We start from the raw sequence: 14,915 nt of genomic DNA on the forward strand, positions 1-14,915 counted from the left end.
ATAAAAGTGACAGACCTATCTTAAAAGATTTTATAGAAGATTTTGCAGTGCAGGAACCATGGCTTTTGTTACATCCAGATGATCAGAGACTATACGTTCACATCTTGTCCACATTTAGTCCGTTCTAGAAAAGATTATTTTTTAACTTCATCAGCAATGTTACAATCAATAAGACAAGCAGGAAGGAATCCTTGTAGCCTTTCAGATCATGATTTAATACATATACATAATAATATTGGAGTAACACAGACTCCTAAACCTAAGTGGAGATTCAATATCTCTTTACATAAAATACCCCAAGCCAAATTAAACTTATGTCAGCATGTTGAACAATTCCTTGATGAGAATAAGGACTCAGTCACAGATGCTGGTATACTATGGGGAGCTGGCAAAACAGTCATTAGAGGAATGATTATGAGACTCCTATTCTTTAAAAAAAAAAAAATGAATAGTGAAAGGATATTACTGGAAAAGTAGGTTATCACTCTCGAAAGATTACAGTAAAACCGAATCTCCAGAGATTTTAAAGAATCTACTCTCAGCCAAATTCAGACTTAATAATTTGTATACTTTTCATGCCAAAAAATGTCTATTTTTAATTCGTCAACGTAATTATGAAAGGGGGGAGAAAGCTGGAAGACTTCTAGCATATCAACTACACCACCAGGAATCCTCCAGAAAGATACCTACTATTAAAAATTCTTCAAATGATTTACTTACATTTCCAACAGAGATACTGGCACAATTTCAGACCTATTTTGAAACACTATGTACATTACTGAACTGTGAAGATACTAAGGAGGAAGATGACTTTTTCACTAATTTAAAGATTCCAAAATCAACCCAAGAACAGAAATTAAGATTAGAGGGGCACATAACAGAAGAAATTGCCAAAGCTATTGACTGTCTAGCCACAAATAAAGCTCCTGGGGAGGATGGTTTTCCCATCAAATTTTATAAGATCACAAAAACTCAAATAATCCCATTATTACAAACTTTTTCTTTTTTTAACAAAGCTTTAAAAAAGGGCCATTTGCTCCCCCAGAATTTGTACGACCATGTATTACTGTAATACTTAAACCTGACAAAGACCCATTAGAATGTTCTAGCTATAGACCTAACTCAATAATAAATTCTGATATTAAAATTCTAAAATACTTGCGACTCACTTAAATTCAGTCATCATATCACTTATCCATTCATCTCAAGTCGGTTTTGTTTCATCTCGATCATCTTCAAATCACCTTAGAACAATTCTACATTTATTATGGCAACAACGTAATAAATCAGAGGAAAATGTTATACTGTCCCTGGTTGCAGAAAAAGCTTTTGATAGAGTAGAATGGGGATGCCTATTTCGAACCATGAATAGAATGGGTATTGGTACTGATTTTATTACTCTAAGGGAATGTATCAATCCCCAACTGCCGCGATCACTTGTAACAGTTTCACATCTTCTTATTTTAAAATTCTTCGCGGTACCAGACAAGGATGCCCACTTTCTCCATTGCTGTTCCTTATTGCTCTGGAACCTCTAGCTATTGCGATTAGACAAAATATTATTATACAAGGTATTGCTACCCCATCCGGAGAGGTAAAAGCTTTTAAATTATGCAGATATTTTACTAACAATATCTAACCTGGACTCTTCAGTTAAAACCTTGATTACCCTTTTAAATCAATTCTCAATATTTTCCGGATACAAGATTAATTGGTCTAAATGTGAAGCCCTACCAATGAACAATAATACTACACCAGCCTCACTAGGTAACTTCCAATTTAAATGGAAATCTTCCCATCTTAAATATCTTGGGATTCTACTTAATACTGGGTTGAAGAATAATATGATGGACAATTAGAATCCTGTCATAGATAAACTTAAAAGAGATTTCATAAGATGGTCTCAATTAAATCTATCATTGTGGGGTAGAGTATAGATCATTTAAATGAATACAATTCCAAAATTATGTTACATGTTCAGTATGCTATCACGATATATACAATACACTGTTCCAACGGAAAGAAGAAAAAGGATACAAAGGGGTCCTAAATTTTAGGAGCAAGAAACCTCACACACCCATATGGGTGTCATGCTTCATCATCGGAGTTGCTCCTCGTCAGACCGGCACTGCAATGTCTGACGGACACCACCCCAAAAGGGGGGGCTCTTTGCCGGAGATCTTTTTAGTGATGATGCCAAGACCACAAGTGTGAGTATGAAAAGCAAGAATATAGGAGAATAAAGCTAGGGATTAAAATTGGCTCTCGAACCTAAACAACGGGTAATCAGTTTATTAGTCCATACGAAGGATGGAGGCCAAGATTAAAAAATAGTCACAAGAGTGAAACAGAGGTAATGGTCAATCACTCTATACCACAAGAAAAGCGAGGATGGGGAACTTCCAAACCATCCCTATCAAAGGGTCAACATGTTTCGCGTCTCTGTGGTCCATTCGGATCCAGCGACGCTTCTTCAGGACCTAATGACTGTGTTTTCTCCTAATTGTAAGGTGCAGGGATTACTACAACATGGAATTCTCAGTTACAATGTATCCAGCCACTTACACTAGTCCGGGGATATAGTGGATGTACTTTTCCTAAATGTCGTCCTGTAATTGAATAAACACAGGTCAATCAGGGGAAGCAAAGTCAACACATATTTATATATTGACGATGTCATCAATAAAAGGTAATTAAACGACTGTGTCAGACAGTGGGACAGTACGGTGAAAGTGTTAAACGTGGTACAAGTATGCATGCACGGGGAAGAAAACCAGCTTACCGTCCCTATTAGGGAGCGCGCTTCATGGGACCACACAGACCAGTGGTCAGGCGCAAACTACTCTAAAGCAGGGGTACAAAAAATATCAAAACAGTAAAGCAATTAGTTAATGTATGCAGTGGAATGTCTAGTCAAACATATGGGAAATATATCAAATATTTATGCCCAAGTGGCAATATACATATCTTAGTGCTGATGTCATTAATCTCAAATACAGTTCAGGAATCATTGTCAGACTATAAGAATCATATGCATGGTAGGTAATCATGTCAAAATAATCAGTAAGACAAGGATAAACTATTCCTTATTAAAGAAAAGATTTTGTGGTAAACAGTCAGACACCCACTGTGACCCAATAATGTGAGTGATCTGTTGGCTACATACAAAAGGAATACATTTACAAAGCTGAATTCGGCAGTGGCTTTGTCAACCATAGTACTCGGTTAAGCGTGAAACAACACGCGAGAGTAAACCTCCCTCTCCCTCGGTGTTGAAACAGAAAATCGGGAATTCGTTGAGAAATAGATCGTTAAAAATAAACAAAGCCGGTATTAAATAAAAGGCTTGGGATGGTCAAAGTCTTACTGTGGGGTAAAAGTTAAATGCCCATCAATATGTGGGAGTAGTAAGTAATAATAGCTTACTTGGTATGCTGCTGCCATCAACGGGTAACCTACCCGGGTCCTTGTTCCCGAATGAATGGGGAACCGCGCGGTATGCTCGGATTAAAAGCGTCCGCGGCCTGGAAGCCGTTGCCGTGTGACCCAGATCGCGTTGCTGACTCACCAGGCATGACGTATGCTGGGACTCCGCACAGGAAGAGTGGAAAGTAAAGGAGGACTCGCTCCTTGGAGCCATAAAAATAGAAACAAAAAGGACTCGAATCTATATAGAGTCTATGAATATAGAGACCATAAAGGATTCAGTCAAGACGTGGTATTCAAATTATTATCCTTGTTAGTAATGGTAAGCATGTAAAAATGAATGGACACAAGTGAAAAGGGAAAACTAGGCTTGAAATAGAAGTGTGACATTTAGTCATAATCAAGGCAATGGTTATGAACACATAAGTAAACCCAATCACAGGCATAAAGAAACTAATGGGCCAGACTGGTCCATGGAATATCATCATTGAGTCCATTAACATGGGTGTGCAATTTAAACACCCACTGTTGTTCTAGTTCGAAAAGAGAACTGGTGCTGTTGTGTGGGTTAGTTTGTAAAACAACCCACCACATGTCATCTGGGCTGTGTTTAACTTCTAAGTAGTGAATGCTCAATTTGGTAGTAGTGCGACCGCATCTGATGTTACTGCGATGTTCATTAATTCGCAGTTTCACTGCTCGTGTGGTCATTCCCACATAGTGTAACCCACAAGGGCATGTGATCAAATATACACAGTTACGAGTATTACAATTGGTATGTTTAAATAGGTGCCATGTCCCTATTGGTTCAAGAGATTTTAAACGTTTTGTTAGGGCACAGGCATTACAATTGCCACACGGGAAATGGCCGGTGACAGGTGGAATGTCCCAAAGAAATTTCTGTCTGGGGGGGTAGAGAAGCGGGACGGGGTCTAGTATGGACTAATAGGTCTTTAATCTTAGTTGTCCTTTTGAAAGCAAAGAGGGGATAGTATGCTATCACTCCCAGTTACTTCTAACTTTTTCAAAAGTACTTAGTCTTTGATAACCTGCTTTATTTGGGGAGAATAAAACCCTTGTATGAGTAGTTGAAAATTACATTCATCTTCTTTAAAAGGAGGTCTAAGGCTCCCACATTTAGAAAATTATTGGATAGCACAACATTTATCATATTCTACATATGACATCAATAAATGATAATACACCCGTGTTATGGGTGAAATTGAAACAATTTTTATTGAAAACTACCACTCCCATGGCTATTTTTTATACCAAATGTCCAAAATATTCACAATTCTCAAATCCAGTTATTTACTCTTCTCAATTAGCATGGCAAAAAGCCCATAAAATTATAAAATGCAATATTTATATTCACTTAGATGCTCCAATTCGGAATAATTCTGCAGTTATTTATGAGGGTAAAGAACTTAATTGGTTTGTCTGGAGAAATCATAAAATAATACTCTATTGGACTTCTACACACGGAATAACTCCTTGAAATAATTCTCACAATTGCATAAAAACTTCTGAAATCAAAGTTTAATAATTATATTCTGATTATTGTCCATTCTAAACTCCAAAACAAACTCAGATATAGATCATATAATACAATCATCCGATGCTCGTTATATTTATATATGGAAAAATTTCAAAGGCACAGTATCTGGTTTATACTCTTTACTAATCGATAGATCTTTTTCAGACAATACATCTGAAACTTTAAAAACATGGTGGTCTACACAACGTAATATTACTTAATATATTACTTATTCAGATAAAGATTGGACGAACCTTCATGATGTAAGGTTAAAATGTAATTACTTTAAAATACTACATCGGTGGCATTGATCACCTTCTAAACTTTACTCTGCTAAACTTAGTCCAAACTCTGATTGTTGGAGATGTCATCAACCTAATTGCGATATCGTACATATTTTTGGGGAATGTCCTGAGATTCAGCAATTTCGGATACAAATAACAAACCATTTAGGAAAAATAGTACCTAATATCTTGTCTCAATCACCCCAATTGTTTTTTATTACATGATACTTGTGGAATGGGTAAATTTTCTCCACAAATGTTCAGATGGTTATATACGGCAATTAGTCTGGCAAAAGTTAATATATTACGTTTTTGGAAATCTGATGTTTTACCAACGGTCCAGTCCTGGTTGAAGGATATGTTGGAAATTGCACAGTTTGAAAGAGTGATATATAAACTGAACGACGACTTAAAACAATTTGATAGTATCTAGGGCGCTTTCCTAGAATAATTGTGTTCTTCTTTTTATTTTTATGATGATTCAATGAGAAATACTTCATTTTTAGACCTTATTCATCAAACTATTATATACGTTTCTTTCTAAACGGTTGTCAATGTCTGTTTCTTTTTAGTATGTTCTGGGAAAGTATATTGAAGCAGAACATTTTTAAATGTTTCTTAATAGTATGTTGTGTATTTTCTTTCTCTTATTATTTAATACGGAATGATTATGGAAAGTCTTTATTAGTGCACTTGGTCTTTTTTTGACTATATATTGTACATTTTATACTAACAATTCATGTTTATATCTGTTTATAAAATTAATAAAGAATTGAAACACATAAACCTATAACAAACTTGAAGCCACTGTTGCAGGTAAACCACCTCATTTTATGACTCACGTTTTCATGTTTTTTTAAAGTAAGGATTGGCATTCTTGGTAGGTCTCGCCTACCAGACAGGGCAAGCTGTCTGTTTACGAAAGATTTATTGTGAACTTACAGTGGCCTTACAGCTCACCGTTGCTTACCATTGGTTGGCATTATCGCCAGGATCATTTGCTTGCCTTCTCATTTGATGGCTTAGCTTCCTCTTCCTATGTTTGCCACTTGCCTCGAGCATAGCCTTTTTACTAGCATTTTAATCATGTGACTTGTATCCTTCCAATGTCCACATTTAGGGAACTACTTTTTTCTTATTCATTTAGCACTCAATGAGGGTGCAGGGTTTTTTTTTTTTTTTTTTTTTTTTGCCCTCTCCCTCTGTTCTCCCCTTCCCTACTCTCACTTTGTCTGTCAAAAACACAGCAACAGGGATATTTTTGCTAGGCTTTAGCTAAAGGATAAACTTAAAGGCTTGTTTTTTTCCCTTTTGCTTTCTACATAATTCATCAAAGCACATGCTTGGGCACATGAAAACGTTTACGGCGCTTTGAGGATGCTAATGCCCTCACTTAGCTGGAGTCATAGGTAGAAGCTGTTCTTAACATGACACTTTTCGTGGAGGCCCATTAATCTGCTCTATGGGCTACTGCTGACGATCAAATAGCTGAATCCAGTGATAAGTAATATAGTTCTTGACTGGTCTCCATTTTACTTTCAGACAATTCCGTTGCCTTTTTTACAATCTTTTTAGTTTCCTGTGGGAAATGTAGTTGAAAAAAAGAAATCATGTTATTGATAATTAGTGGAAAAAATTTACAGTTTTGGGATATCCTGGGTTTGCTTTTCCTCCAGTATATTTTTATATTTTTACTTTCATTAAACAACACTTTATATACACTCATAGTAGGTTATTTTCAAGGGCAAATTAAATATAAAACATGTGGGGGGGATTCCTGCCAGCAGTTGGCACAGCTCAGTGAGGGGTGTTGCAGCAGTGCCACTAGAAGGCATCATTCCATATGTTGAAAGAATTGTGACCTTCATAATGTATGTACATGTAAAGGTTGTGTGGCTTAGCTTCCGGCTTTGTAGACCTCAGTAACTCTTTTTCTCTCCTTCCTTTCTACAGTCATTGTAACAGAAAAAACCAACATCCTATTACGCTACCTACACCAGCAATGGGACAAAAAGGTACAGCTTGACAAACTTCAGCAGTTCAAATATTTATGTGGCCTGCCCTGAATGCTAGAGCTTCCCTCCTATTTATCTTGTCCGCTCTAGATTATTTCAGATACTTTCTTCGTCTTGCGGAGATATATTTTTCACCTGTAAGGATGCCTGGAGCCAGAAGCTCCAGGGTGTGCAACCTTTCCCTAGGTGCCTTTTAGGCGGCATCTTTATGCTCCAGAATTTATTACAGCTGATGCTGTAGCTGCAGAAGACGTGGATTGGTTTATAGCAGCGCGTTTAGAGCGACTGTTTCACTAGAGAATGAATTACTTCAGTAGACCACTCAATTCAGTTTGGGAACCACCTTCTAGTTATCATGCGCTCGAGTAGTTGAACTAAATAGTTTGGGGTAGCTCTGTTCATTTCCATTTTAGAGAGTGGTGGTGGAAGTCTGTGTTCTGGTGCCCAGGAGAAAAATTTCTGATTGGCAAAGAAACAAGCGGTGTGTTGTGAATGCAGCATTCATGTCTCACTACTGGAGGTACATTCTCTTACCTTTGGTAGTAAGGAAGAAAAAGTTGCTTTGCTGGCAATTGCAAAATAGCAGGAATATTACAAGTACAAATGCAACCATATAAAACCTATTAAGTGATGCAGAGAATACATAAAGTGAGGTGTGATCTATACAGAAGACTCCCAGAAATAGAAACAAAGACCCTCTAGCTCCCCCCCTCCCCCCTTGACGTATCTAAGCCCCTTCCCACCTGTGCTTCGGAGGAGATCTCATTGGTTTCTTATGCACAGTATTCATTTTGCTTGTTTTCTTTCCCACTCTAATTTACACCGCAGAATGCAGCAAAGAAGAGGGACCAGGAACAAGTAGAAATAGAAGGAGAAGCCTCTGCTCCGCCGTGCAAGATCGCCAGGACGGATAGCCGGGACATGAACGAGGACACTTAGACACTCTGCGTCATCACACGCCCCTTCTGCGGTGAATCCCTTTAGCCTCATTGAAACGTGTCAACTTTGCTCCTCTTTACCCTGCCTCTGGTGCCATGCCACCCCTGTTCTGCCGTCCAAGCCCACTTCTGGAGTCATAGGAGCCTTTTGTATTTATTTCCTGGAGATTTTATTTATGTTGTACAAAGTTTATGGAAGTGAAGGGAAAGCAGGTTGGCCAAAAGCAATTGTAGTTAACTTCAATAAACAGTTTTTATAAAACAAAAACAATTACTATAGGCATTTCAACTCCCTTATCTCGGTTTTGTGATTCTTACTCTTCCAAAAGTGGGCGTGAGATCTTGTGTGGCAGACTCTCCATCCCTGCTTGAGTTGGGTTTGCAGAAACAGGGTGGTTCGTTTTGTCGATTTACTCTGCTCATTTGAGCTAGTGCTTCCCCTAGGGCACAGGCCCGCTGGCATTGTCTACCTGTTGTTGCCTTTGTTCAGGCGAATGAGGGGCTCACTTGAGCAACGAGGTGGGTGGAGCAGGTACAATATCTGCTGCTTGGAGTGGTCTGATTTTGGTGAGCTTTGAATTGATGGCACCTGGATCATGCATCTCCAGGTGACCTGCTGCTGTATTCTGAGCTGCTGCGACAGTCACTCCTCTCTACTAATGTGGGTGACTGGTGACATGGGTATGTCAGATGTCCTGTCATCTCAAATTCATTTTTTTTTTTTTTTTTCTTAACTTTTTATTTTTGCGCCTCCTGATGATCTTTTACAAATGACCGGTTGACCTTGATGTTTGATCCTTAAGTGCTTAGTTTTCTTTCACTCCACACGATTTCCAGATCATAACTGAGCACAGAGGTGGATGGTTGCCTGGTACATTGTGCTCAATCCTTGCACTTTCACTTTGAGTCTTTTAATGATAAAACTTGGTTCTGGGTGCAGTGGAGGCATGATTCAGTGTTAATGAAAAAAGATACAGGATTATACGAGGGCAAAACAGAATATGATGCAAGGGAGAATGAGGTACATGACAAGTAAGGGCAGAAGGAAGTTGGCCAGCTGAAAGGTTACCTGATGGGGGGGTGTGCAAGGTCAAATGTGCCCCAAGTAGATTGTGGAGGGTGGTGAAGGAACAAAGGTAGAAGCTGTAGTGTTGGCACATTGCAGTGCCAGCTTGCCAGAGTGCAAGCTAGGCCCCTGTTGGTTATCAGGCCACACCACCGGGACACTAGCTAAGTTTATGCAGTGAGAACATTGTGCTTAAAACTAGTGGATTCCTGAAGGAAGCCTGGAGCACCCAAAGCTAAGCAGGCAGACGTGCAAGAACTGACCAATAGCTCTCTATGTTGTTAGATTGTCTTATGGTAAAACTACCAAGAATTCTACTTCAATAAGTAAGCAAACAAAAGCAAGGATTGTCCTGTTCTATAGCCAACAACCTTTGCTAAAAGCGTGTCTCAGTCATTGGTATCTGGGGGGCGGGGGGTCACTTATTTTGGATGGTTATCCACAGCACCCTCAGGAGGCCGTCATGGTAGGGGTGGATTTATTACCAGTTTGTGCAAACTGGGCTCTGGAGGCATGTGAACCAGAGACTGACAGTTTCCTGATTGTCTCCAGTGCAACGAAAGGCCAGCGACTGAAAAATAATTTCATGCGCAAGATTCTCAGTATACGTAAAGAAAATAAACTGTTAAAATATCTCTGTGCCTGCAGAGTTATCATTCATGTCTACATTTTATGTAAAACTGTTGTGTTATTTTATTTTTTAAATAATCTGAGTTATGCTTGTTTCAGTGCATACATTTGGTAGTAAGCCTGGAATCATTTGTCTGCTGCTTATAGTATAAGCAGAAACTTGTGTGCTAATAGATACCTTCATTATCACCACATCTGTATGTTGAAGTTTCTTGTTTTTTGTGTGGTCACTTTGACCTTCGAAGTATCCATATTCTGAATTTCCTCCTGCTGTTGCTTTTGAGAGCTTGCACTAAGAAGTGTATTGTCTTTTTCTTATGAGCCATTGTGGTGTTCTGGAATCCCCATTTAGGAGCGTCTGCTTATAATATTAAAAAGCTGGAACGTGATTGCTATGGCCAACTGATGTTTCATTTGGTGAAAAAAATGTGGGTGATTTTTATCCTTCGTATTACCTAGTATTGGTCATTCTGATCACTTGAAGGACCATGGCTTCAAAAAATATCTGTGGTGTAGCAATGTCATGACTTCCTTGTTAAAGAAGGGCTTCTTTTTCAGTAAGCCGTTGTGAATACCGCTAATGCATCATTGGAAACCAATGCAATGTACTAGTGTTTAACAAGGGACATTGGTTTTTTTTGTAGTTTTTTTTATATAAATATGTTCACATCTGTTAACGAGTACTTTAAAATGCTCTAAGCATTCACTAGATAATTGGAATCTGTTTTTGATACATACTGTTTGTTACTTGTGCTCTCCTCTTCAGGATGTCAGAGTTCACCAAGCCAGGGACCCCTTTCAATCAAGGGATTTTAGACGGTGCAGTACTAATCTCCAGAAACAAGTTTCTGTTGGTCCATCTAGATGGCTCCCCATAGATAGTGGTCCCCTTGAAGGCTTTGGATGTTAAGAACGTAAACGTGTGCTCTAAATAAACTTTTTTGAAGTTTACACTAATACCAGGTTCCTCTTCCATAGTGGTAGACCGTGAGATGTGGGAAGTCAATGATCAGTTTGTTTCTTAACATCTAATGTTATTTGAGATGCACCTTGAGTCATATATCAGATAGTTAAACTGGCTTGTTGGTTGGTTTTGAGTCTCCACCTGTCCTATAGAGAACTTGGGGGCAGTGTTGTGTACCTAGTTTTGACTTACTCGGTCGTATATTTAAAGGAAAGTGGCGTATGCCAATTGATACTGAAAAATAGTAAAGGTCTTTTGATATCTCCAATAACCTCCACTCCTAAACAGAATTAACTGGTTTCTGCCAAACGTCTGTATCCCAAAAAAGAACAGCACTTTTGTGGTATATTCTAATCAGGCCTGCTCTGTCCGTGAGCTATACACTTACTTTATTTTTCTGCTGTAATCCAATCCCTCAAATCCAAACAGCCTCACTAATGTAGCTTGAAATAGGTTGCTGTGGCGTGGAAAAGTCTCAAGGCAGAAGTGTAGAGAAAATGCATTGGATGCAAAGAGTGTTCTCGGTTTAAAGATTCCCATCGTTCCAGGGGTTGCGCGGGGCTCAGGTTTGAAGGAAATCACCCCAGCCCCTCTCTGGTGATATTGTTGCTTTTGGTATTAATCAGTTCTGAGCAGGAATTATCAGTGCTCTTCTGTTTTTTTTTTTCCCCATTGAGATACTACAAAATGTAAGTAGCTCAAATTATTTTTTATTTCTCTAGATATTCAGGATTTCTGTAAAAATATTTGCAGCAAGAAGGATGTGGAATACAATTTTACACAAACTGCGCTTTCTGACATCAAAAACAAAATATTGCAGCAGAATAGCTAACTTTCTTCTTTTTTTCATCTTCCAGTACTTTCAGGAGAGTATTTCAATTTCCGGTCTAACTTAGTATTTTTAATTCAAATACTGTATTTTCAGTTTCTCTAGTGTTCAAAAATATATATATTTTTCATTTTGATAGAATAAGTAGTTCAGTTTAGCCATTGTTCAGAACATTGTGTTTGGTGACAGCTCACAAAGTGCATCAGTATGCAAAAGGTTTCTAATGAATACTTATTGGAAGGAGCTGAGGGGAAGAGTGGATGCCAGGAAGAGCATTAAATTGATCTTCAAAAATGTTCTCTTCAGCTTTCTAGCACCCAGAGGAGTAGTTCAACCTTAACAGACGCCTTTGTAACTAGGCTGGATTGATCTGCATGAGTCCATGACTTGTAGGGATGGGTCAAACTTTTAATGATTATAACTCCCCCCCCCCCCCCCCAACAGAAAATTAGGATTCCAGGGAGTGCTGCTAGATGTTTTGAACAGAGCTGCGAATGAGGGGGTGGATTTACTTCCTAAAAGATAGGTCCTAGCGGATCTCATCACACACGCTGGACATTAGGATTGAGTTGGAACATCAGTCATTTACAATTCATGTACCAGTTACCAAATAATATGACTGTTTCTTTCAGGTTAATAATACGAACTTAATTTGCTTCTAGACAGTACACTAGTTTATTTTCCCTTAAGGGGCTTCTTTACTGGCCAAATTCAAGAGAATTATTGTACTTTCTTGATTTGTAGTATGCAAAAGACTGTTTTATTATTTTAATATCTTGTCTTTCATGTTTTTACTATTCCAAAGTTTACTATCTTCAGACTTTCCTAACGTCTGGTCTTCCACTAGAAGTTTGTCGTTCTGCCAACCGATTTAAGATGTTAGTGGCACTACAAGCTTCAGCATGACCATTGAGCTGACAAAGCCGCATTTTCAAACAACAGTCCTAAAACCTGAGCCGATGTTAAGGAAATTAATAGTCAACTGATTTTAAGAAAATGAAGCAGCTCTTGGCTGAAAAGAAAGTGACCAAAAAATTCAAAGTAAAATACAATTATATGAAACAGAGGGCTGGGTTTTAAAAACCAGTGATGTGTAATTTGAGGAAACAAGCAGTTACATCCTCTACAATGAAAGTTGTGGATCATATGCTATAAAGATAGCTTTGAGGAGAAAGGGGGGCTGCCTTCTGCCTTGCCAACTTGTACCTCTCAACCTTGTTGGGTTAGTTGAGGATTTTCTCTTAGTAGTTGCATTGGCCAACTTGACCCTTTAACGTTCCACTGTATTTCCTATGTGGTACATGGAGTTTGTTGACCTATTTTCAAATGAAATCTCCTTTTTAAGGTGATGGAGAGAACAATTGGTTTTTGAATAAAGGCTGCAAATCATGAATGGTTTTGTAGATGTTTTAGTATTTGAATCTTTATGCCTTTTGGCATCTGGTTTTGCACGCACTGCTTCAACATGCTAGAATATGTGGCATGCTGGTTAGTGAGTTGTTGGAACATTGGGTAGCTGCAGATTCCAGCTTACTTGATGGGTGCCATTAATTGTTCATGCTACTCCCATTTCATTTTTGTCAGCTTTCATGTGGAAGAAACTCATTGCCCCTGTAAACCCCCCTGAATTGAAGTCCCCATAAAATCTCTCCGCTTTGTGGTTCCACTCTGGTCAGAAGGTGCAAGAGTGGTCGGTCAAGGCTGCATCCAGTTGAATCAGATGGGTGCCAGTGTGAGTCACCCGCAAGCAATGCTTAGGAATCAGATCTTTAATTGTATGTAGAACAAAATACCACTAAGTTTTCTACAGCTTTAAATAGCAATCAGAAAAGTTCCTCACTTAGTATTTCTTATATGTTCATTCTGTTTTTGCTGGCAATGCAAGGGTTGACTGTTTCTGGTCTTTGAGGATTTCCATAATTGGCTTTGACTTTAAGTAAGTTTTTAGGATTCATTGAAAGCCTGAGTTGTTTGCTTTGATGTTCAATTTTTGTGAACTGTTGTGGCTTCCATGCAACCTAGATAGTGAATCTGAGGAGCAGAATTAATACATTAGATTTTGCTCGTTCTTATCTGTTTTTGGGAGTGGTGGAATGAGTTGAACTATCTCAAGTCTTTTTGAAGCGTGTTACCGAGATGGTAGCTTGCCATTGGATGCCCTGTCTTCTCATGTCGTGCACCAAAAAAAGCATTGCACTTGGTTTTCCTTTGAAAGCCCACTGAGTTTCTGTATTTTCTGGACTGAGCATTTATACGTCCCCTTGCAAGACGTTCATCAGCTATAGGCTCCTAGAAGGATCTGATCAAATTGATTTTTATTTTAACCATGTCAACTATGCAAGAGAAGCTGTTGACACCAAGCATGTCCTCTCTGCTCAAATAAAGCTTTGAGTTTTTGTTCATGTTGAGCAGTTCCTTGAAAGCTCTGTTTGAATATCATTGCTGTCCCATAACTTACAAGATGTTGATATATGAGTAGGGGGTTCCAGAACCCCAGACAATGGTTTGGCCACAGAAGTTGCTTGCAGGCCCTAAATAGAGTTGTCACTTCTGACCACTCCTGGTTTATGATTGGAGGAGGACATAGGGGTAAATCGTATGGACGGCTGACTATACTCACATTGGGTGGGGGGGGGGGGGGGTAGCTATCAAGGATTTACGTGCTGTTGTAAACCTCCCGAGGTTAACAACCAAGTTGAGCAACACATTCACTATGAACACTATTTGCATTACAGAGCAGTGATTATGTTGGGTTAACATGAAATCCTCCGTTTTTTTTTGTTTTTTTTATATTCATTTCTATGTTTTGGAATCTTTGAATTGGTGGTTTATGAAAAAGCTCCTGTGGGAAGAAAATTATAAATGTACAGAATGTTGCAGCTCTCGAATTTGTATTTTGTTTTTTAAACTATTTCTTGTTTAATACGATGTATAATAAACTTGCACAAGGAGTGCGTTTCTTTCACTCTGCTGGTTTTTCATTGTCTCTCTGTATCTGCCTGTTCAAATGATCATGCAGTGGGATTCATACAGGTCTTGGGTTTCTGGTGTAGAGGCTTCCAAGTCTGCTTCCGAGCAGTGTCCCTTTGTATTGTGGCACGTGTTCCCCATCAGATAGGCGTAGGCACAATATTGCCTGGTGGGATCTCAGACAATGACTGTTTTGAATGCAGTGCATTGAGAAATCCTACCTCAGTTAGTAGCTAAGTTGTTTACCCTTCCAGCA

The 14,915-nt window shown here is 38.7% G+C and overlaps 1 protein-coding gene across 1 annotated transcript in view; it reads left to right on the forward strand.

The window, feature by feature from the left end:
- The window catches only part of DDA1 (DET1 and DDB1 associated 1), a 30,625-nt gene extending 15,966 nt beyond the window's left edge, over positions 1–14,659 (forward strand). Inside the window, exons 4-5 of the mRNA XM_069216345.1 lie at positions 7,201–7,262; positions 8,091–14,659. Coding sequence (XP_069072446.1) covers positions 7,201–7,262; positions 8,091–8,201 — 173 coding nt within the window. The 3' untranslated portion in view covers positions 8,202–14,659. The remainder of the gene's footprint in view (positions 1–7,200; positions 7,263–8,090) is intronic.
- The last annotated feature ends 256 nt before the right edge of the window (positions 14,660–14,915 follow it).

The sequence above is a fragment of the Pleurodeles waltl genome, chromosome 12 (genome assembly GCF_031143425.1).
Source record: "Pleurodeles waltl isolate 20211129_DDA chromosome 12, aPleWal1.hap1.20221129, whole genome shotgun sequence".
NCBI lineage: Eukaryota > Metazoa > Chordata > Amphibia > Caudata > Salamandridae > Pleurodeles > Pleurodeles waltl.